Here is a 22,236-nt window from a genome sequence, read left to right as displayed (position 1 = left end):
TATTTTTGGTCGACACCATAGCAAACAAAAAGTGGTTTTAAAATATTTTTGAGAAATGAAAAGAACAAGAAACCAAATAAAGGTTTGCTGGCGATGCTTTTCTAAGGGTAAATTTGATATCCAAGCAGTAGATTCTTATATTATGATTCTCTGAGTCAAGACTGGCTGCATAAGCCTTTGCTACACGATGAATTGAGCCAGATGCTCAAGCATGACGCACATTTTTGCATGACATTACCAAAAAAAAAAATGTGCTATTTATGAACTTTTGCCTTGGTCCAGATGATCTCGGATCTAATCCATACACCATGATTGCGAACACGATGGTCATGGTCTTGGCCTATATTACCTCTAATCTGTTGATGGGAAGACATTGTGATTGAACTTCGAATTACTAAAACAATTTGAGAGGACCTAATAAACCAGGACTCCAATTCTCCAAATTACTGTTGATACTTTTAAGTAGGCTAAAAAGTTGAGCAACCATTAACGTGTCTAAGGCGTGTGATTGTACTTTTGTAACGTCTGACTCAGTTGCCACTCATGCCCCAAGGCGGTTGCCCGCTTAGGCTATGATTGCTACCCAAGGCACAATTCGGAGTGTGTTGGTTTGGAAGCCTAAATCGAGTTGGGACCAAAATTCAAGTTTGTTTTTGGGTCTTGTGTTGTTATTGATAGATCCCATTTTGTGTTGGGCAGACCCCGGCCTAATTTGGGGTTTGTATTTATGTTGGGCGCAACAGAGAGTTTTGGGCAGGTCCCGTGACCAAACCCGAATAAAAAGAAACCCGAGATAACCAGTTACCCTTCATCTCCGCGAATTCATGTCCATCGCTTTTATGTCAATATTGTAAAAGTTTTTGGGCAGGTCCCATGACCAAACCCGAATAAAAAGAAACCCGAGATAACTAGTTACCCTTCATCTCCGCGAATTCATGTCCATCGCTTTTATGTCAATATTGTAAAAGTTTGCTTAGTTCTCCAGCTTCCATTAATTGTTTCATGCTTTAATTGCTTTCAAAACTTGATGATCTAATCTTTGAACTCCATAAAGAGATAAGGTTGAAAAAGCTATTGAAAAAGAAAAAGTGGTGGAAGAAGAAATCTTGGCCTGTGACCATGGAGGAAGTGTAACTACTGTTTGGACTCATAGATATTGAAGTCATATCAAGAACTCTAAGGATGGCAAGGATCAGCCCAAGGATCAATTACTTTGGTGTGAAGAGAAGCTAAGCAAACTAGAATTATCATAAAACAAGTTTAAGAGAGATGGGACTCCAATTATGTTCCCTTCTCAATCATTAGAATCGTTTTCTTATAGGGTGTAGAAAATTTGCATCAAAAGATAGACAGATCAGTGTCTTTTACTAAGTATTTGTTGATGGATAAACCAAAGAATCAACATATACTGGAAATTTTGTAAAAACTTGTGTTATTTGTCCTGAAGCAAGCTTTGTTGGGAATGTTATAGACGTTTAAGGATTTAGCATGTTTACATATAAATTATAAATACACTTGAATCTTTTTATGACATTCACATTTTCAAACGGTCCAAGAACTGCTGTATACAAGAATGGCCTGAGCCAATTGTCTGAGTTTCAAACGGTCTAGCCATGCCGTGTATATTGGTCTCAAAGCGACACCACGAGACCGTCCAATGTGCAAGGTTTTAAACGGTCTAGCCATGCCGTGTATATTGGTCTCGAACGACACCACGAGGCCGTTCCAATGTGCAAGGTTTCAAACGGTCTAGCCGTGCGTGTATATTGGTCTCGAGCGACACCAAGAGGTTGTTTGAAGCATCCATATTTAAAGCACTTGTTTTTCAACTACACTTACAAAATTTGATCAAAATTATATTAAATGAAAAATACAAACAAAAAATTGATTTCATTACATGGGATAATTATTATAGGTATTTGTTACTGGCGGAACCCAATTTGTGTTGGGTAGACTCAAAAAAAAAACGATTATTACAAGTGTGCTATTAGTCTCAAAAAATCTAAAAAAAAAACAATTATTACAAGTATACCATTGGTCACAAAAAATTGGATTCGAAAACCCCAAACTTAAACGACCCGGCTAGGTCGTTTGGACTAAGTCCCAAACGACTTGGCAACACCGTTTGGGACTTAGTCCAAACGATGTGCCCACACTGGTCAAGAGCCCAAAAAACATAATTTTATATTTTTCGAAGTCCAAATCCCAAACGACATGGCCACACTATTTGGACTTCATGTTTTTGGGATCTTGACCTCATGGGCACATCGTTTGACTAAGTCCCAAACGACTTTGGCCACACCGTTTGGGACTTAGTCCAAACGACCTAATTTGGGTCATTTAAGTTTGGGGTTTTCGAATCCAACTTTTTTTGGAGCAATGACATACTTGTAACTAGCTTTTGATCCCGTCCTACGAATGGGTGTCGTTATATTAAATTATTGTAAAAAATATTAGTAACTATGCATAGGTATGAGATATGAAAAATTATATTAATTAGTCATTCAAATTTTTTGCACCACTCTTTATAAAAAGGAAGCATCAAACCTTGATAAAACTCATAGACTTTTTTTTTTTTGTTAGGTTTAATAATAGAAGTTTGATTGAAGTTTTGTGAGAATGCCCAATGTGATGAAAATAATATTGAAGCTACTTGAATAACATGACATTCTTAATCATAATAAAAAAAATTATGATAAACACTTATTAGAATGCAAAACTATATTTGTCGAAATATTTATTCTCCCTACATATAATACAAACATGTTTAATTAGGGTTATTAGTTCAATGCATTTGCATCAAGTTTCTGATTTTCCATTAATTATTCTTTGAGGTTAGTTGAATGTAGTACATTGCATTCAGTTTCCAATTTCTTATTAATAATTATTTGATGTTAGTTCAATGCAATTGCATCAAGTTTCCGATTTCCCATTAATTATTATTTGAAGTTAGTTCAGTGAAATTGCATCCACTTTATAATTTCCCGTTAGTTATTCATTAAGGTTAATTCATTATAGTTGCATCGGTTTTCGATGTTTTCGTTAATTAGTCTTTGAGATTAGTTCAACGCATTTGCATCCGTGTTCCAATCTCCGTTAATTACTCTTTGAGATTAGTTCAATACATCCGCATCCGGTTCGATTTTCCGTTATTTATATTTTGAGGTTAGTTGAATGCAGTTGCATCCCATTTTCGATTTCCATTATTTATTTTTTTAGGTTAGTTCAATGCAGTTGCATCCAGTTTCCGATTTCTCGTTAATTATTATTTGCGGTTATTTCAATACATTTACATCCAATTTTTAATTTCATGTTAACTGTTCTTTAAGGTCAATTCAATGCATTTGCATCCAGTTTCTGATTTCTGGTTAATTATTCTGTGAGATTAGTTTAATGCATTTGCATATATTTTCCGATTTCTCGTTTATTATTTGATAAGATTGTGTTTGCATCTAGTTCCCGATTCCCAATTAATTATTGTTTGAGTTTATTTCAATGAATTTGCATCCAGTTTCCGATTTCCCGTTAATTATATATTGAGGTTAGTCCAATGCATTTGCATCAAATTTATTATTTATGCTTTGAGGTTAGTTTGATGCAATTACATCTGGTTTTTTATTTTCCGTTAACTATTCTTTGAGGATATTTCAATGCATATTTGCATTTAGTTTCTGATTTCCCACCAATTATTCTATGAGGTTAGTTCAATGCAGTTGCATTCGGTTTTTGATTTTCTGTTAATTATTTTTTGAGTTTAGTTCAATGCATTTGCATCCAGTTTCTAGTTTCCCATTAATTATTATTTGAGGTTTATTTGATTTATTTGTATACCGTTTACAATTTCCCATTAAATATTTTTCAAGGATTTGCATCCAATTTCCAATATTATGTTAGTTATTCTATGACGTTAGTTTAATGCAATTGCATCCAGTTTCCGATTTCTAGTTAATTACTTTTTGAGTTTAGTTTATTGCATTTGCATAAAGTTTTCAATTTCCCGTTAATTACTCTTTGAGCTCAGTTATGTATTTAAATCCAGTTTTCGATTTCCTTTTAATTATTCAATGTGGTGTGTAATACCAACTTATACTAATCCATCTGTAGTGTCCTTGCAAACATGACATAAAAAATAATTATATATGATTTACTATGTTTGATCATCAAAGATTATCTAGTTCCCGATTTCTCGTTAATTATTCTTTAAATTATGCATGACTCACTATGTGGAATCTGCAAAGATTATCTATGAACGAGTATTGTTATATTAATTATTCTAAAAAATATTTGCAAATATGCATAACTATTATATATTAATATTATATTGATCACTCATCCAAATTTCTTATAACGTGAAAATCTTACTCTCCATTAAAAAAAAAACTCACATTTGATAAAACCCTCCAACTTCATTTTGTTGTTTAATAATAGAAGTTTGATTGAAATGTTGTGAGATTGCTTAATAAGGCGAAGTTCATATATATTGACGCTACTTGAATAGCAAGGAGTTACTAATCATATGGAAAGAGATAAGATAAACACAATTCTAAATGCAAAATTATACTTATCGAGACATTTTCACAACATATAATCCAACTATGTTTTGAGGTTAGTTCAATGCATTTGCATCCAGTTTCTGATTTTCCATTATTTATATTTTGAGGTTAGTTTAATGCAGTTGAATCCAATTTTTGATTTTTAGTTATTTTTTAGGTTTGTTCAATGCGGTTGCATCTAGTTTCCGATTTCGTTAATTATTCGTTGCAGTTAGTTCAATACATTTGCATCCAATTTCCAATTCGCATTAATTGTTATTTGAGGTCATTCAATGCATTTGCATCAGTTTACGATTTCAGATTAATTATTCGTGAGATTAGTTTAATGCATTTGCATACAATTTTGATTTCTCGTTTATTATTTGATAAGGTTGCATTTGCATATAGTTTATGATTTCCCATTAATTATTGTTTGAGGTTAATTTAATGAATTTGCATCCAGTTTCTAATTTCCCGTTAATTATTTCTTGAGGTTAGTTCCATACATTTGCATTCAGTTTATTTTTAAGATTAGTTGGTCACCGGTTGCATCCGGTTTTCGATTTTCGTTAATTATTATTTAAGATTAGTTACACGCATTTGCATCATGTTTCCAATTTATAATTAATTTATCTTTGAGGTTAGTTCAATGCAATTGCATTCAGTTTTCGATTCCCTGTTAATTTAATCTTTTAGGGTTAGTTCAATGCATTTGCATCCAGTTTCCGATTTCCCGACAATTATTTTTTGATATTAGTTTGATGTATTTGCATCCAAGTTTTGATTTACCGTTAATTATTCTTTGATGTTAGTTTAATGCTGTTGTATCCATATTTCGATTTTATATTAATTACTTTTTAAGATTAGTTTAATGCTTGCATTTGCACCCAGTTCCCGATTTCCCGTTAAATATTATTTGAGGTTAGTTCGATGCATTTGCATCCAGTTTTCGGTTCCCCATTAATTGTTTTTTTACGTTAGTTTTATTCAGTATTATATATGTTTTAAAATATTTGTCATTATTGCTTTGCCATTGTTTTTTTTTTTCATTATTTTCTATTATATATTTTGTAATGTTATTTTTTGTATAATTTAATTTTCCATATGTAATTTGTTTTGGTTTGGTAAATAATTTATTTAAGCCCAACGTCTCTCTCTCTCTCTCTATAATGTTGAAAATTTATAAATTTAATTGGAATATGTCGTAATTATTGTAGTCAGAATAGTGATTTTTGGAATCCTTGACTATGAATAAATGTTTAAATCCCATTGTGGATGACGCATCAAATCAAAAGGGTTTTAAGAAAATCATTTTCGGTGGAAACTATTAATTTTAGCAATTTAGTTTTTTGTCTCATATTTTTTTTTTCCGTAATTAGCTATATTGTTTAGAAAAAGTTGGAGACTCTGTGAAACTCTATATGAGATTATTTTTATATGAGATTATTTTTCTGTAATTAGTTATAGTATTTAGGAAAAGTTAGAGACTCTCTAAAACTTTAGATGAGATTGTTTTCTTATTTATATCCTACTTTTTTTATAAGTAGTAATAGAGTTTAAAAAAATTGGAGTCTCTCATGAGTGTTTCAAAAAAATAGACCTGGTGAGGGTATAACTATAATATAGATCTAAGGAATTGGAATACGTCATAATTATTGTGGCCGTAATTGTGATTTTTTGAATCCTTAACTGAATAAATGTCTAAATCACACAGTGGATGACGTATCAAATCGAAAAGGGTTTTAAAAAAATCAAGATTGGAAATTATTGTTTTTAACAATTTAGTTTTTTGTCTCCTATTTTTTTTTCGTAATTAGCTATATTGTTTAAGAATCGGTGAAATTATGTGAAACTATAGATGAGATAATAAAGTTTATAAAAAATTGGAATATCTACGGATAAAGATAAATATTTGTTTCCTATTTTATCTCCTACTTTTTCTTAATTAGCCATGACACGTGGATACTCTAGAAACGGTTGTTTCTTATTTTATCTCCTACTTTTTCTTAATTAGCCAAGACACGTGGGCACTCTAGAAACACTTTCTCAATTGAAGAAAGTAGAGCTATAATATATATATATATAAAGATAATTGTTTTTTTTTTTTAGATTTTTTGAAACCAATGGCACACTTGTAATAATTTTTTTTTTAGTCTACCCAAAACAAATTGGGGTCCGGCAGTAATAGGACCCTTATTATATTGACCCTTAATTTCATTACTTCAGCCAATATTTAAAAATATATATATATGGTGTAGTGGAGGCTGCAACCCGTTTTTTTTTTTTTTTTTTTTTTTTTTTTTTTTTTTGGGCAATAAGAGGTTGAACAAGTTACCTTTGAGGGAACAACACAAATTACAATTTTTTTTGTAAAATAATTATTTTTTTGGAGTCCGCCAAACACAAAATGGATTGTGCCCATAGCGTAGCTTTAATACCTTAAAAATAGCTAAGGAAAAGTATTAGAGCAGGACTAGCTTGGCAATATATTATAGTAGGATTTATATATAGTAGGATATTTCTTCCCAAGCAGTAACTAATGCACACAAAAAGAAAATTAAAGAAATATTCTACAGTCACAATTAGGAGATCCATAGCAAAATACTAAAAATATTTTACCATTCTCAAAATATGGTGAAGAAAAGAAAATATTATAGTAAAATCCTACTTCATACAGAATATACTCAAAAGCAAGTATATAAATCGATGATTGATATACAATACTCAATTGATTGAGTGAGAAGATGGAAAAGGCAAAGATGTCCAAGGCTCTCTTCATGTTGGCAGTTTTCTTGATTGTCCTCTCGGTGAGGTTGGAGACTGTTTCAGAAAGAAGAAGAAGCCTTGAAACAAATGTAGGTGAAAACGATCAAGGGCTCAACTCTTGGAAGTGGGCGTTTCAAACTGATAAAGTTTAAGTTTGTTCCTCCATCGGGGCCCGGCCGCCCCTATCCACTTACCGAAGTGGCCATTTCCAAAGTCGCCAAAAAGTACACCTTCACCTCCATCGGGATTGTATTAATTTTGACGGACCCGCGGATCGCTCTCTTAATCATTAAGTAATTATTATTTATAGGCTCACTGTCTATGCAAGAGAATAAAGTTTGCCTCATACCATGGTTGATTCTTAATGATTTTATTTTTCCATTTTAGTTTCTCTCACCCTCGTAAATCATGACCATAGAAAGTCCACAATGATTACAATTTGGCTCTGGTTTGAATCCCTATCCGTAACATTTGCCAACGAGCGAAAACTAATACATTTATATGTATTGGAAGTTCGGAACACACATTACCAAATTTACTTCCATAGAAAATTGATTATCAAGTGAGTTTGTTTAACGTTCTTAGCGTAAAGGAGATTACACCGGACAAAAATGTATTTGGTTAGTTTCTGTCTGTGCTCACCTCATCTCTTCTCTTCGTCTCTCTGCTTTTCCCTCTCCTCTCCACACACTCTCAATCTCCACTCCTCTCTCTCCCTCTCCCTCTCTGCTCACGCCCACTGCTTAGCAGTTATCTAATATCATTATAGAATATTTTATCATAAAAAACTTCTTCACACCAAAAAAAACGAAGAGGAAATATTCTGCAGTGTAATGCATTAATCTCCACTCAACAAGACTCATAAAGAATACTCAAATCCAACACTCATACAGTCATACACTGGTCAGGTGAGGTGGAAAAGGAAAAGACATCCAAGTTAGGCACATTTTTTTATACAAAAAAATAATTTTTTCTCAGTGCAAAACTTTGCCTCAGAACGTCGTCCTGCTAAAGACATAAATATCGGGTTTTCTCACACGTGTCAGTATAAAACTTTCAACCGATACAACCGAGATATAACTCATATAAGTTTTCTCACAGTAAAAGAAATAAAAAACTCTCTCCCCACTCAAAACCCATATATTTTTTTTTCAATAAAAAATGGCGATTCAAGAAGAAGAAGAAAACATGTCTTCAAACAATAACGAATCCGGATCAGAAAAAGACAAAAGCAATCAAAATAATACCAGTGGTGTCCATTACTTAGCTAAATGTTTACTAAAAGGAAGTGTAGTTCTTCAAGTAGTTTATGGTCATTTCCGTTCTCCTTCTTCAAACGACATCGTTTTCGGAAAGGTATACACTTTAACATAAACTCATTACTTTAATGTAATTTTAAAGTTTAATTATTTAAACATTGTTGTTGTTTTCAGGAAACGTCGTTAGAATTAGTGAAAGTTTGTGAAGATGGAATTGTGCAATCTGTTTGTGATCAAACTTTATTTGGTGTAATTAAAGACCTTGCTACTTTACGCTGGAATGAAAATTATCGTGCACCAGATCCTCAGGTGCAGTTTTTTAATAGCTTTTGTGTTGTTTTCAGAAGATTGTAGCTAGTTTTGATGATGGTGATGATTATTTTTTGTTTGCTTATGTAGACTTTGGGAAAAGACCTTTTGATTGTTCTTTCTGATTCGGGGAAGCTCTCGTTTCTAACGTTTTGCAATGAAATGCACAGGTTGTGTAAGTTTTTTTTTTTTTTTTCAAATATATATATTTATATTTTTTGAATAGTAGTAATTGTTTGATTTGTTGATATAGGTTCTTTGCGGTGTCACACATCCAGCTTTCTGATCCAGGAAATTCAAGGCATCAATTGGGACGAATGTTGGCTGTTGATTCAATGTAAGTCGCGATAGTGGCTAGTGTGTTATGTAAATCCGTCACTTACTCACTTGGTACTTGGTTATTTTTATTTATTTATTGCGGTTCTCTGCTTAAGTAGAGTAGACGACATTTGAGGTGCAAACAGAGAAGTATACTGGTTACTGAGGGGAAAGGAATATCATGTTGCATGGTATTGTGGGAAGGCCTGTCTTGGTTGGGTAGTTGGCATGCTTAGGAAATGACTTTCTTAGTAGGTTGACAGATTCTGGTTGCTCTAGTAATGCTCTATTATAGATCCATTGGGAATAGCAAAGATCAAAATGAATGCATAAGCCTGAAACCATAGGTTTACCCTGAGGTGTCGTTTATCTGGAGTTAGATATGAAGGTGGAGAAGTGGCTGTCTGGAGACTGATCAGAAAGATTTTCTGCAAGGACGAAGCGACTATAGAAGAAAATTTTGGTGGTGTTCATGAATTCATGCATGGGGATCCCATGCAGTTGAAAGGTCTGTGATTTTGATAGCCTATTATCTGATTTGAAGAAAGGTGAGTAACAGCCATAATGACATGCACTCTCTTGTTGGAGATCTCGAAAAGCCCTTTTGCAGATGAGAAGGTCCGTGGTAAGAATTTGGACGAAGAACTTCTAGAACAAGGTTTCTTTAAGGTTCAACTCTTTTTAGGTCTTCTATCCTAAGCTTTATAAAAGATTAACTTAATACATCATCAACTGATGTACTGAATAACTAGTTGTTATAGTGAAGCAGTGAGGATAGGGAAGGTTAATGAACTCTTGGAACTGAACGGTAGACGGAGGAGGATGGAGGTCTGGGGATGATATTTCTGAGGGAGGAACAGTGTTCTTAGATTATTTGGGTTTTGTTTATTAGAATTCTTAGATGACCTTGTAGAGCACAACATAGTCTTGATCAGTTCTCTTAACTGACTAGCTAATAATGGAAAGACATAGACATGCATGTAATTTTAAGTTTTAACTGACTAGCAGATAATAGGAATAGATATTAATGCGTTTTCGTAATTGGAAGTGGCTTGGAAATGTACTCGAGGTTGAGCTTTTATGCATTCTTTTTTCTATTGCTTCTGTTGTTTTCTTAATTCTTTTTGTTTGTCTCAGTTCATACTTTTATTCATCCTTCTTGTCTTATTAATTGATTACATTTATCAAACAAGAAAGAATTGATATTTCCTACTTGTACTGTACAGTGGCTGTTTTGGTGCTGTAAGTGCATATGAAGGCCAATTGGCACTGTTTTCTGTTTCTATATCAGCTGGCAGCAACATCGTGGATAAGGTTGATATTGTTTTTTCCTCTTCTCTTTTCATTTTACTTTATTTCGTGTTTGCATTTTAACACAATGACCTTTGTGTTGGGGCTGTAGGAAATACTTTACTCACCAGAAAATAAAGGGGACACAAGGACTGCTTTCGGGGTATTCAGAGGACAAATATAGGTGGCACAATTTGGAGCATGTGTTTCATTTCAAAAGATATTAATCTAGTTAGTAAAGATGCTCCTGATCCTGTGCTTGCCATTATTCTTCATAGGTAATGCACATATTTCAGTTCTCAAACAGTTTGTGAAAGGATTTTTTTTTTTTTTTTGGTTGTATACCCAAAACTGCTTAGGTGTGAGTTCAACTCAACCTGATAGACAAAGCTTCAATGCTGCAGGAAGGGAGCAGTCCTCAATGAGCTTCTGCTATTGGGGTGGGACACCAGTGAACATTCGACTTATGTTCTTTCCCAGTATACAGAACCTGGACCTCTAGCATTAAACATTGTTGAGGTACCTTATGGCCATGGGTTTGCTCTTCTTTTCAGAATTGGTGATGCTCTCTTAATGGATCTTAGAGACCCCCGTAGTCCTTGTTGTGTTTACAGGACAAATTTAAATACTTTACCTTCTAAACTTGAGGAGCAAAATTCGGTTGAACAGTCATCTAGAGGACTTGATGTTGATGATGAAGGCAGTTTTAATGTTGCTGCCTGTGCTTTACTTGAGCTCAGAGATCCAAGAATGGAAATCAGTAGAGGAGGCGACCCAATGAATATTGATAGTGATAGTGGAAAAGGCTCAACTTCAAGACTTGCGTGCTCATGGAGTTGGGAACCTGGAAATACATCAACTGCAAGAATGGTCTTTGGTTTAGATACAGGAGAACTGTATACAATGGAAATTTCTTCTGATATTGATGGTGTGAAAGTGAGTTGGTCTGAGTGTCTCTACAGAGGTCTGCCTTGCAAGACAATTTTATGGGCTCGAGGAGGTTTTATTGTTGCACTCGTAGAGATGGGGGATGGGATGGTGCTTCAGTTTGAGAATGAGAGGTTACTTTACAGGAGTGCCATTCAAAACATTGCACCGATTCTAGACATGTCAGTGGTGGATTTCCGTGATGAGAAACAAGATCAAATGTTTGCTTGCTGTGGAATGGCACCAGAGGGATCCTTGAGGATTATCAGGAATGGTATCATTGTAGAAAAGTTACTGAGGACTGCTCCTATTTATCAAGGCATAACTGGAATATGGACTATGAGAATGAAAATTGTTGACTGTTATCACTCTTTTCTTGTTTTGTCATTTGTTGAAGAGACCAGAGTACTTTCGGTTGGTTTAAGCTTTAATGATGTGACCGATGCAGTTGGTTTCCAGACTGATGCCTGCACTTTAGCTTGTGGCCTTGTAGGTGATGGGTTACTTGTTCAGATACATACAAATGCAGTGAGATTATGTTTACCTACAACTGCTGCCCATCCGGAAGGTATTCCATTGTCAGCTCCCATTTGTACATCATGGTTCCCTCATAATGTTAGTATCAGCTTGGGGGCAGCTGGGCCTAATATGATAGTTGTAGCTACTTCTAGTCCTTGCTTCTTGTATATTCTCGGGGTCAGGTCATTATCTGCTTATCATTATGAGCTCTATGAGATGCAGCATGTGAGGCTGCAAAATGAAGTTTCTTGCATATCTATTTCTCAAAGAAGAGTTGAGTTTAAATCATCAATGGCCTTCATGGATGTATCTGGTAATAAGCCTGGGGCATCTCTTCCAGCTGGAGACCATATCGATAATATGTTTGTTATTGGTACACATAGACCCTCTGTGGAAGTTCTTTCCTTTTCACCAGAAAAAGGCTTGAGACACCTTTCTTGTGGTATCATTTCATTGACCAACACACTGGGAACTACTATCACTGGGTGCATCCCACAAGATGTGAGGCTTGTTTTAGTTGGTCGGTTGTATATTCTTGCTGGATTGAGAAATGGAATGTTGCTGCGGTTTGAGTGGCCTGCAACCTGTACAGGGTTCCGATCTAAAGTGTCCACTCGGAGCCCTTTCATTAGTTCTTGTTTCACAAATCTGGATGGATCCTTAAGAAATGCACAAGATCCAGTATCAATTGGGCGCCAATATTGCAGAAGTAAGATGTCTGATGTAGCTGAGGACAATGGTCCTGTTCATCTACAACTGATTGCCATCCGTCGCATTGGCATAACCCCTGTTTTCCTAGTTCCTCTGTGTGATTCTCTTGATTCCGACATAATATCTCTTAGTGATAGACCTTGGTTATTGCAAGCTGCCATACATAGTCTATCATATACATCGATCTCTTTTCAATCAGCCACTCATGTCACCCCTGTGTGCTCTTTAGACTGCCCTAAAGGAATATTATTTGTTGCAGAGAGTAGCCTACATCTGGTATTTATTGTCTTCTAACACCGTTATGCGCGTCTTTTTATTTTTTGGACTGACAATGAAAAGTTTCTTTTGTTAAATCTGGTGATTATCATTCATCTTCATTATTTATATAGTTATATGTGTCATTGATCCTATTTGTGTCATGTTACAGGTGGAGATGGTCCACAGTAAGAGGCTTAATGTGCAGAAATTCCATCTTGGAGGCACCCCCCGGAAGGTTCTGTATCACAATGAAAGCAGGTTATTGCTTGTGATGAGGACTGAGGTGGGTTCTGATTTTAGCTCGTCTGACATTTGCTGTGTTGATCCTATAATTGGTTCATTGCTCTCAACATATAAGCTTGATCCTGGAGAAACAGCAAAATCAATGCAATTAGTAAAGGTTGGAAATGAACAGGTTTTGTTGGTTGGAACTAGTCAGTCTACTGGTCGAGTAATATTGCCAAGTGGTGAACCTGAAAGGTTAACTATTTCTCATTACATTTTGTGTCTTTTATTCTTTTGAACCTATCTACTTGTTAGAGACTATGGAATTTATTTATCCCTGAGATTACTTTTCTTTTGAAACATAAAAAAAATGAAACAACATATATTCCAAAACCGGCTACGTCATTTCCTTCGGGTTTCTTGCAAGGTTGTCTTACATAATACAAAAAAAAAATGTTGGACTTGGTAACCACCCCCCTCTCTTGTTCTCTCTACTTGAAAATGGAGAGGACACTACAAAGTAGCTTGATCCATTCTTGTGACTTGTCAAAGAAGAAACCCTGTTATCTTGTATGAGTTTTAGTGACACTGTTTCGATGCTTTAATACCTGTTTTAGTAACATGTCCTCTCTCTCTCACTTCCCTATTTGAAAATGAAGAGGACACAACAAAGCAGTTTGCTTCATTCTTGTGACTTATCCGAAAATACATAAATAAAAAACCTTGTGCTAATTGTATGGGTTTTAGTGATAATGGTTTTGGAAGCTGTACATGTAAACCCCACCCACCAAAAAAAAAACAGTTTTTATATGGATGACGTTTGAGGTCTGGATAGTATGAAAGCTAAGTTAGATCGACACGGATATGCGTGTTGGTGTCCGACACGGATACGAAGTGTCCGACATGGCGACTTATATGAAGTTGGATGTGGAGACACTACTAATTAATAAGTAAACTATTACTATTCTTTATTACACAACTAATTCTCGGGCTCAAGACCTTACAAAGCGCCTCTTTACTAATAGATAACTATGAAAGTAGCATATCTTGAAGTTGTAACTATTTTAGTGGATTATTTTCTTAGTCTTTTAGGGTATAGAAGAAACCCTAGTGTGAAATAATATGCACAGCGTGTACGTGTGTCCAAGTCAGGTTTTTTTAAGAATATGAAGCGTTGATGTTAGTATAAAAGTGGTTGCAGGCAAATTTATTTTGTTTATAATAATCATTTAAAAAAAAAATTGACTCGGGCATGTGTGTGGCATGCAGACTTAGGCACACTTAAAGGTGCAATCTAGTGAACCTACTGATGACTGTAGGCTCAGTGTGGGTGACTATACTGTTGTGTCACCTTTCCTTGTGTCTCAGGCAGCCTTCAATGCACTTCGACTATCCGATGAGTGGATATTCATGTCTTCCTCAAACTAGAAAGATTAATATTTATCAAATTTTGTTGAAATCTCTGATACACTTGTATTTATTTCACGTTTCAAACATACTTACTCATCCTTTCTGTAACTGTGTTTATCCAGCTTTACCAAAGGGCGTGTACTTGTCCTCTGCCTTGAGCACATGCAAAATTCAGATAGCAGTTCATTGATATATTGTTCAAAGCCACTTTCATCTTCTCATTCTTCACCATTTCGTGAAATAGTTGGGTATGCGACTGAACAACTATCAAGCAGTAATCTTTGCAGCACCCCAGATGATAATAGTTGTGATGGAATTAAACTTGAAGAAACTGAAGCTTGGCAACTCTGATTAGCTTACCAAGCCATGCTTCCTGGAGTAGTACTTGCTGTGTGCCCATATCTTGATCGCTACTTTTTAGCATCTGTTGGTAATAGCGTATGTTGTGTTTCACTATTGTGAAGATGTAGGGTGAATATAAAGTGTATCTCGAATTCATCTATATTACAGCACATTTTTCATCTTTTCATCCGCAGTTATATGTATACGGATTTTTGAATGACAATCCTCAGCGAGTTAGAAGGTTTGCTTTCGGGAGGACCCGCTTTACCATCACATGCTTGACTACACTATATACTGAATTGCAGTTGGTGATTGTCGGATGGCATTCTCTTTTATTCTTATCAAGAGGTACATTGTGCAACTCTAACCACCATATAGTTCATTATTTCCTTTTTGAGCACATTTCTATCAATTATATTATGTGTTTTAGTACATCCCGTGGGCTTAGCTCTGGGTTAGGATCTAGATATTTGAAAGATGATTTGGGCTGATGTTGTGTTCCTATTGTGAGTTCTTGTGTACCAGGATCTTAGGAAACTAGAACAACTTTACTGTGATCCAGTACAGCGATTAGTTGCCGATTGTGCTCTTATGGACATGGACACTGCTGTTGTTTCTGATCGGCGGGGTAACATAACAGTACTGTCATGCACAACTCATTTGGAAGGTAATAAGACATTTTTTGCATGGTTAAACCTAAATGGTTAGACGTTCTGTCATTTCCATAAATAAACTAGAAATTACAAAGCAACTCTGTTAACATGCAAGTTTTTCTTCTATGGGCTGGTGCTCTTTGAAGTGTCGGCAAGGTCATAATTAGTCACTTGGTTCCAAATATTCGAGATGTTTAATATCACACATTACTTCTCTAAGTTATCTGCTGTGTCTTTTATGGAGTTGGGATTTCACTGTAATAGATGTGGAACCTATGACCATGTGTAGTCATTGTGACCATAGATATTTTTCACATAGTTTATATATTTTGACAAAGAAGGCGAATTCACTTATTGTATTTTGACTATTTTCATATTTGTTAAAATAAAAGTTGTGATAAAATTGGTCGTGAAAGCTACGGGCATCAATGCATCTATCTTTATAAGCAAATTCTTCTATTGTCCCACTTCTATTTTCCCTTTGTTGTTTTTCCTTATTTTGTTTTCAATCTTCTTTTGAGAGAATTTTCTTTTCTTGATTGGGTTCAAGTACTTATTATTTAGGCTGAGAACCATAGTTATCAATATCGTACAATGCAAGATATGTATCGTATCGAAAGCAAAATCGATACGTATCACACTAGTGTATCGAAAGTTTTATGTATCGCACGATACAATACGATACGATACATGATACATTCTGTATCGAGCGATATGTTTCAAACACATGAAATATTAAAAAAAGTTATCCAAAAACGAGTTTTTAAGATTTATTTAGGTTTTTTTTCTCCTTTCTAAGCCTTAGAAAGCCATCTAAGGTTTTAAGATATGATAAAGCAACAACTAGCTTACTCATCTAACAGCTAGCCTATCCTTTTATGTCTAATACTAATTTGGTCTTGGTGGTTGAAAATGATGACATTTTGTACCATACACTAGTAGTATTGTGTGTGATAAGACTATTTTTGTACAAAACTTACCTATACATGCACAAACACATATAAAACTATAACCATGAGTCTTTACTCGTCAATCCTTAATACTATATATATATATATATGAGGTTCCGTTTACAACACTTTTTATACAACGTTTTATACAATACCCCTTGAAAATATGAATTAAGTCTTGATTCTTTGTAGATATGATCTTCACACCATGGAGATCATCTCTACAAAAATTCAAAAATTCAGCTCATTTGAAAACTCGTAACCATGAGAAAAATTGCTCTCAATCTATAAATTTTTTTCAACGGTCCAGAACTACCGATTTTGTAACTTTTTTTTGGCAAACGTAGAAATGTTCAAAGGACCCGATTATTTGTGGAGGTCATATCCATAGTGAGAACATCTTATCCACAAAAAATTAGCCTTTAAAACATCTTGAAGGGTCCGGTGGGGGGTATTGTATAAAACGTTGTATAAAACGTGTTGTAAACGGAACCTATCCCCATATATAACTATCAGAATTTACGTTTTTTCTTCTTTCGAGTTCATAACGGAGTCATAGTTAAGATTCTGTTGGCATGATGGTACTTAACTGAGGGCCATGTTTTTCTTTGCGTTATTCTGCTATTACAAAAGGTTGTGCAGATTTGCCTCTTCACTAGAAAAATGCAAGCAATTGATTGCTAATTAAACCATGTTGATGAATCAGTTATGATATTACAAAACATTGTGTTTACAATAGAACAGAGGTTGAGGTAACCGGAAAGTACAAGAAACAAACACGCCCATTACTCTACTGGGTTTGTAAACGTCTTCCCCTAAAAAACAGGAAACCCGTAATTTTAGAAATACAGGAAAGCAGGAAACCCGTAATTTTAATTATTACCACCTCATGACGTCTCACCGTCACATCAGCCATGTATTTCACAATTGCACTCTAGCCACAAACTGTGAAGCTTTACAAATGGGTTCAAACTCCTAAATGTTTGCAATAAGTGGGCTATATATATATATATTGGTTTTTGTCTTTTTGGTCCACTTAATTTTGATATATATGGTGTCATATCTCTTATCTTCAATGATTTTGCCACACTATGGTGATATATTTCTAGACATGCCTGATAACCACTCCTCACGCCCACTTTATATTAAGGGAGTTTCGTATGTACACGTGCTTTGACTTGAGTAATGAGTACTATATCCACACTGTTCCAGTCTTAGGTTTATATGTTGTGTTGTTTGCATTGAATTGTTGAACTTCTTACCTGCAGTCTTTCATTCTTTCCCTTAACTTTGCTATTTCTTTCCCTGCCTCTTACTGGTTTTCTTTTTCTGAACGACACTTAACTTAAATAATTAGGTTGTTTGGTCATTGCCTGTTGTTAGCTAAATGTTAAATACCACTTACCTTTTGAATCTTTGTGTTTTATGTTCTAGAAAATGCAAGCCCAGAGAGCAACTTGACATTGAGTTGTTCATATTATATTGGGGAGACTGTCGTGAGCATCAGAAAGGTAAGTCCTTATTAACTTCATGTAGGAGCTAAAGCCATTTGCTTAGGGCTGTTATTTGATTCAACTCATTTGAATTTTCTTTAGGGATCATTTTCGTACAAACTGCCAGTTGATGATGTGGTAAAGAGTTGTGATGGTGCTGATAAATGTTTGGAATCAGCACAGAGCAGTATAGTGGCAAGTACACTGTTAGGAAGTGTGATGATCTTAATACCTATTTCCAGGTATGATCAAATATTTTAAAACTCGGTTAATACTTTTTCATTTTAAAGCAACTTTTGACATGGTTAGATATGCTCAATTGAGCTGATTGCTTGTGAGGGTGATCTCCATTGTAAAGGAGACCTTTACCAAAATTCAGTCCTCGATTCATCTTGTAAGTCCATGTTTGGTGGTGACATTCTTTTGGAATCTGCTTACGGTGGAATTTGTATAACTCTCCCCTAAATGTATCTCTATATTCTAAGTTTTGGTGAGGAAAGGACATCCTTTTTCATTGCCGACTTCCCTCTATTTCATATAATGCAGTTCTTATTGCTTCCTCTAAACTCGACCTTGTGAGTTTTGGCCTGATTGAATTTATTCTTGGTTCTCACTAAGATATGGAGCTTGAAACTTGCTGATTCACCTACTTATCTCCATTATTGGATTTCCATGAGCCTATGATTCAGTATATATCTCTGTTTTAGTGGACATTAATTTGATTTTATCCAATTTTCAGGGAAGAATACGAGCTTTTAGAAGCTGTTCAAGCGAGACTTGTAGCTCACCCATTGACTGAACCGGTTCTTAAAAATGATCATAAAGAGTTCCGTGGGCGTACATGTCCGGTATGAATCCTATTTGATGTGGTTTCTCTCTCTCTGTGTTTGGGTGTGTGCTTGTATGTGCATGCTCAAGTGTGGTCGCACATGTATGTCTGTGTGACTGTGTCAGTGTCTCTCTTTTGATTCTTCTGTGCATGCTCTTTGTTGGTGAAGTATGCTGAAGAGTAACACATTGTCTTGTTTGTGGTGACCTTTATTATGTTTTTATGACCATCCTCATCTCGTTTAATAAAGGAAATATATGATGTAACTTGACAAGAATAAAGCAAAGGTATCAATGCAATCTCATGTAATGTTTTCTAAAGATAAAATTATTTAGTTTCCAGTGTTCATTGTACGAGAAACTTTTTAACAATGAATTAAATTTTTGTTAACTCATAAAGAGTCTTACTAAACGTGTCTTTTTCTAAATGGCTTTGGAATCCCAATTCTTTACCTTGAGCTCCCTGTATGTCTTTTTCTTAGAAGTAGCTCCATCATGATGAACGAAAATGGTTGAGAGGTGGAAGAATTTGTCTCTTTCTCCTATTTATGTTTTTTCTAATTTTATTTATTAGTTATACTCTTATGTATCGGCAAATTAATGTTTTTTGCTTACTTGATTCAACTGCCACTATAGTGGGTTTTGGTTGCCCTTTGTTATACTTCTGGACCCTCTAATACACAGACAGCCAGGTTTACTACATAAATGGGCAATATAAGAGGGACATCAAGCTTTCATTCAGCCCTATAAGCTAACTTGGCCCTTGTTCAGTTGTTCCTTGGATGGTGAAGCTTTTCCTCTGGATTGCAGCCTTAAATTATTATCATGTCAGCTTTTAATCATCTACATGTCTTAGGTAGGTAGTTTCAGCCCGTTCTTCTCCTGGACTGTGTTAGGTGGGTGACATGACCTTGTGGTACACAAACAAGAATGGAGAATCCAGGACTTTTAAAGTTTATTTGGAGAGTTGCTCTTTGCATGATTGCTTGATCCATACCTTGAAGAGACAAAATCGAGTCGTAAAATTTATGTTTTTGAAATTGTTGCTAAGTAGCTATGCAATTTTCCAGACTTTCCATATCTACGTGTTTCTTTTGATATAATCAACAATGGTGTTATCTTGCCCTTTTCTTTTTTCCAACCAGATAATATTTACCCTGAGCTGACAAATAATAGCTTTGCAGGCTGGAGTTTCTCAAATACTTGATTGTGACATGCTTTTGCAATTCTTGGAACTTACAAATTTGCAGCAAGAGGCCGTTCTAGAATTTTCACTTGGCATGTCTGAAAGGGAATGTTCTAGTTCACGTTCAGTCTCTCAGGCACATATTCCAGTCAACCGGGTTGTTCAACTGCTTGAACGAGTTCATTATGCTCTCAACTAACCTTTATTCTTTATTCCCTTGTTCAACCTTGAAAAGGAAATATAGAAGATGGATTTTTTCATGCGAGCAACGAGGAATTCCGTCTCATCAAAGGTGGCATCTGCTTCTGCTGTTTGCTTTCGATCAGGAAGTGTTGAGTCGAGATTACCAGCGCCAATGTACATACATATACACAGAGCGTCGTTTTCGTTGGAACATAGCTTCTTATTCCAAGCATCAGGTTCATAATTTTGGAATAAATCTCTGAAGAAGCTGTTACGCGGGATGTAGTTAACTAGTTATTCTCCATGCAACCACTGGCCCAGAGGTACAACATTTGTTGTAATAGGTAAAGTACTATTCCCTGTACCATAACGTTTCTTGTATGAGGTAGGAAAATCAGAAATTGTATATTAGATTATTCCTTGGAAATAATATATGCGTGCACAGGTGTTTTTTCTTTATTTATCAGATTGTATATATGATCAAATCCTTTTTTCGGTGTATGAGGCAGCCCAATGTTCTTTTTGTGAGAGTATGCGACAGTAATCCCCAAATCCAGTATCTTCAAGCCTTGTGATAAAACTAGGAGAGTACGAGGTCCTTCTTTATTAGTTTATAGACATTCTCACCGTGGAAAATTACACGTGCACACAAGAAAATAACAGAAATTCTATAGGGAGATCTCACTATGCCGGTAGGAGATCACTAAACCAACAGGTGTTTGTCTCTCATGCGCCATCTTAGGAACTACCCACAGCCGACTACATTGAGATTCAGACGTTAAATGCATCTGCATTTCTTGTGCAGTCGGTGCGCAATCAACAATGTGGATTGTGTAATCTCTTAGATTGGAAGCAATGTCTTCCGCCTTGATAACTGCTCAAGGAACAAATGGTACTCATCTTCGAGGAGAGTAGCTAAAGCGATTCAATAGTGCAAAGCTACTCTTACTTTTGAGATTAATGACTTGGTATCAAGGTGGTAGACAAGATGCATTCATAGCAAGGCATTATACCTTTTTTTCGAGCATTAGGGGGTGTTTGGATTCTATTTATTTATTGCCAAAAAGTGTTTATTAGTGAAAAAACATTTTTTGAAAAAATAAATGTATTTGGTTTCTATTTAAAAAAAAAATAGTTTTTCATCCAAAAAACACTTTTTGGTCCCAAAAACTTGTTTTATGATAATTAGGTAAAACTTGTTTTTAAGTTAAAAACTATTTTTTCTTTTGAAGGAAACACTTTTGGTGCTAAAAGGCAAATGAACTCCCCGGATGTTTTAGACTTTAGTGATTTATGCCAACGATATATGCCAAAATATATCGAAAAACATAGTGTGAAATCTAATTTGATAAAATAGCTTTTAAGAAAAAGTCACAACCAAACATGTTTATTGAAAAACTGCTTTTAGAATAAATACATTTTCATAAAAGTGTTTTTAAGAAAAAATAATTTTTGAAAAAATGAGAACCAAACACCCACTTAGGGTTAAAGAGAATTACTACCTCTAGATGAGCCAATTAGGATTTTTCCCTACTAGATGGAAAATTAGGGTCTCCTAAAAAAAAATAACCATTTTAGTAAGCCCGACTGAGTTCAATGGTTCGACTCTTTTGGGTATTATTCTTCCAATTAAATGTATCATTAGTAATAATAAAAAAAATTAAATCTTTTCTCCAACAAGAACGGATCTTCTTGGCTTGAAATACAACTGCCCCTCCCAGGACCAACCAAAACTTTAGAAGAAACACAACCATAAGAACATACTTTTTTTTTTTGGTGCAAATCATACTATTTTATATATATCAAACTTAAACAACCCACCCTCACACCCATAAAGGAACACAATTTGTATCAACCATACAATTTGGAAGATCAGAGTTACCTAGCTGCTGATAGGCCCAAGCAGCTAGGGAGTCTGCATCCCCATTGAGAGTTCGACTAATCCATTTAAACTCTACAGAGCTACTAACAGGTACTAGCGAGGTAATATGGTTTGTCATGGCTTCCCATTCCCATCGACATGGATGACCTTGTAGTGATCTGATCACCTCTTGGTTGTCGCCTATACACACAAAAT

General features: G+C 35.0%; 1 protein-coding gene across 1 annotated transcript; it reads left to right on the top strand.

The window, feature by feature from the left end:
- Positions 1-8,404: 8,404 nt before the first annotated feature.
- On the top strand, positions 8,405-20,618 carry LOC147485680 (uncharacterized). Its single transcript, XM_086570777.1, is given in 18 exon segments — positions 8,405-8,654; positions 8,732-8,866; positions 8,957-9,036; positions 9,120-9,203; positions 10,411-10,498; positions 10,587-10,631; positions 10,634-10,752; positions 10,879-12,907; positions 13,059-13,369; positions 14,647-14,962; positions 15,061-15,160; positions 15,163-15,180; positions 15,183-15,214; positions 15,392-15,533; positions 17,904-17,980; positions 18,065-18,204; positions 18,702-18,810; positions 19,975-20,618. Coding segments are annotated over 18 exon segments (4,221 nt in total). The 5' UTR covers positions 8,405-8,459; the 3' UTR covers positions 20,176-20,618.
- Positions 20,619-22,236: the final 1,618 nt, after the last annotated feature.

Source organism: Coptis chinensis, chromosome 7, assembly GCF_015680905.1.
Source record: "Coptis chinensis isolate HL-2020 chromosome 7, ASM1568090v1, whole genome shotgun sequence".
Lineage (NCBI taxonomy): Eukaryota > Viridiplantae > Streptophyta > Magnoliopsida > Ranunculales > Ranunculaceae > Coptis > Coptis chinensis.
This window is presented reverse-complemented; position numbering and strand designations above follow the sequence as displayed.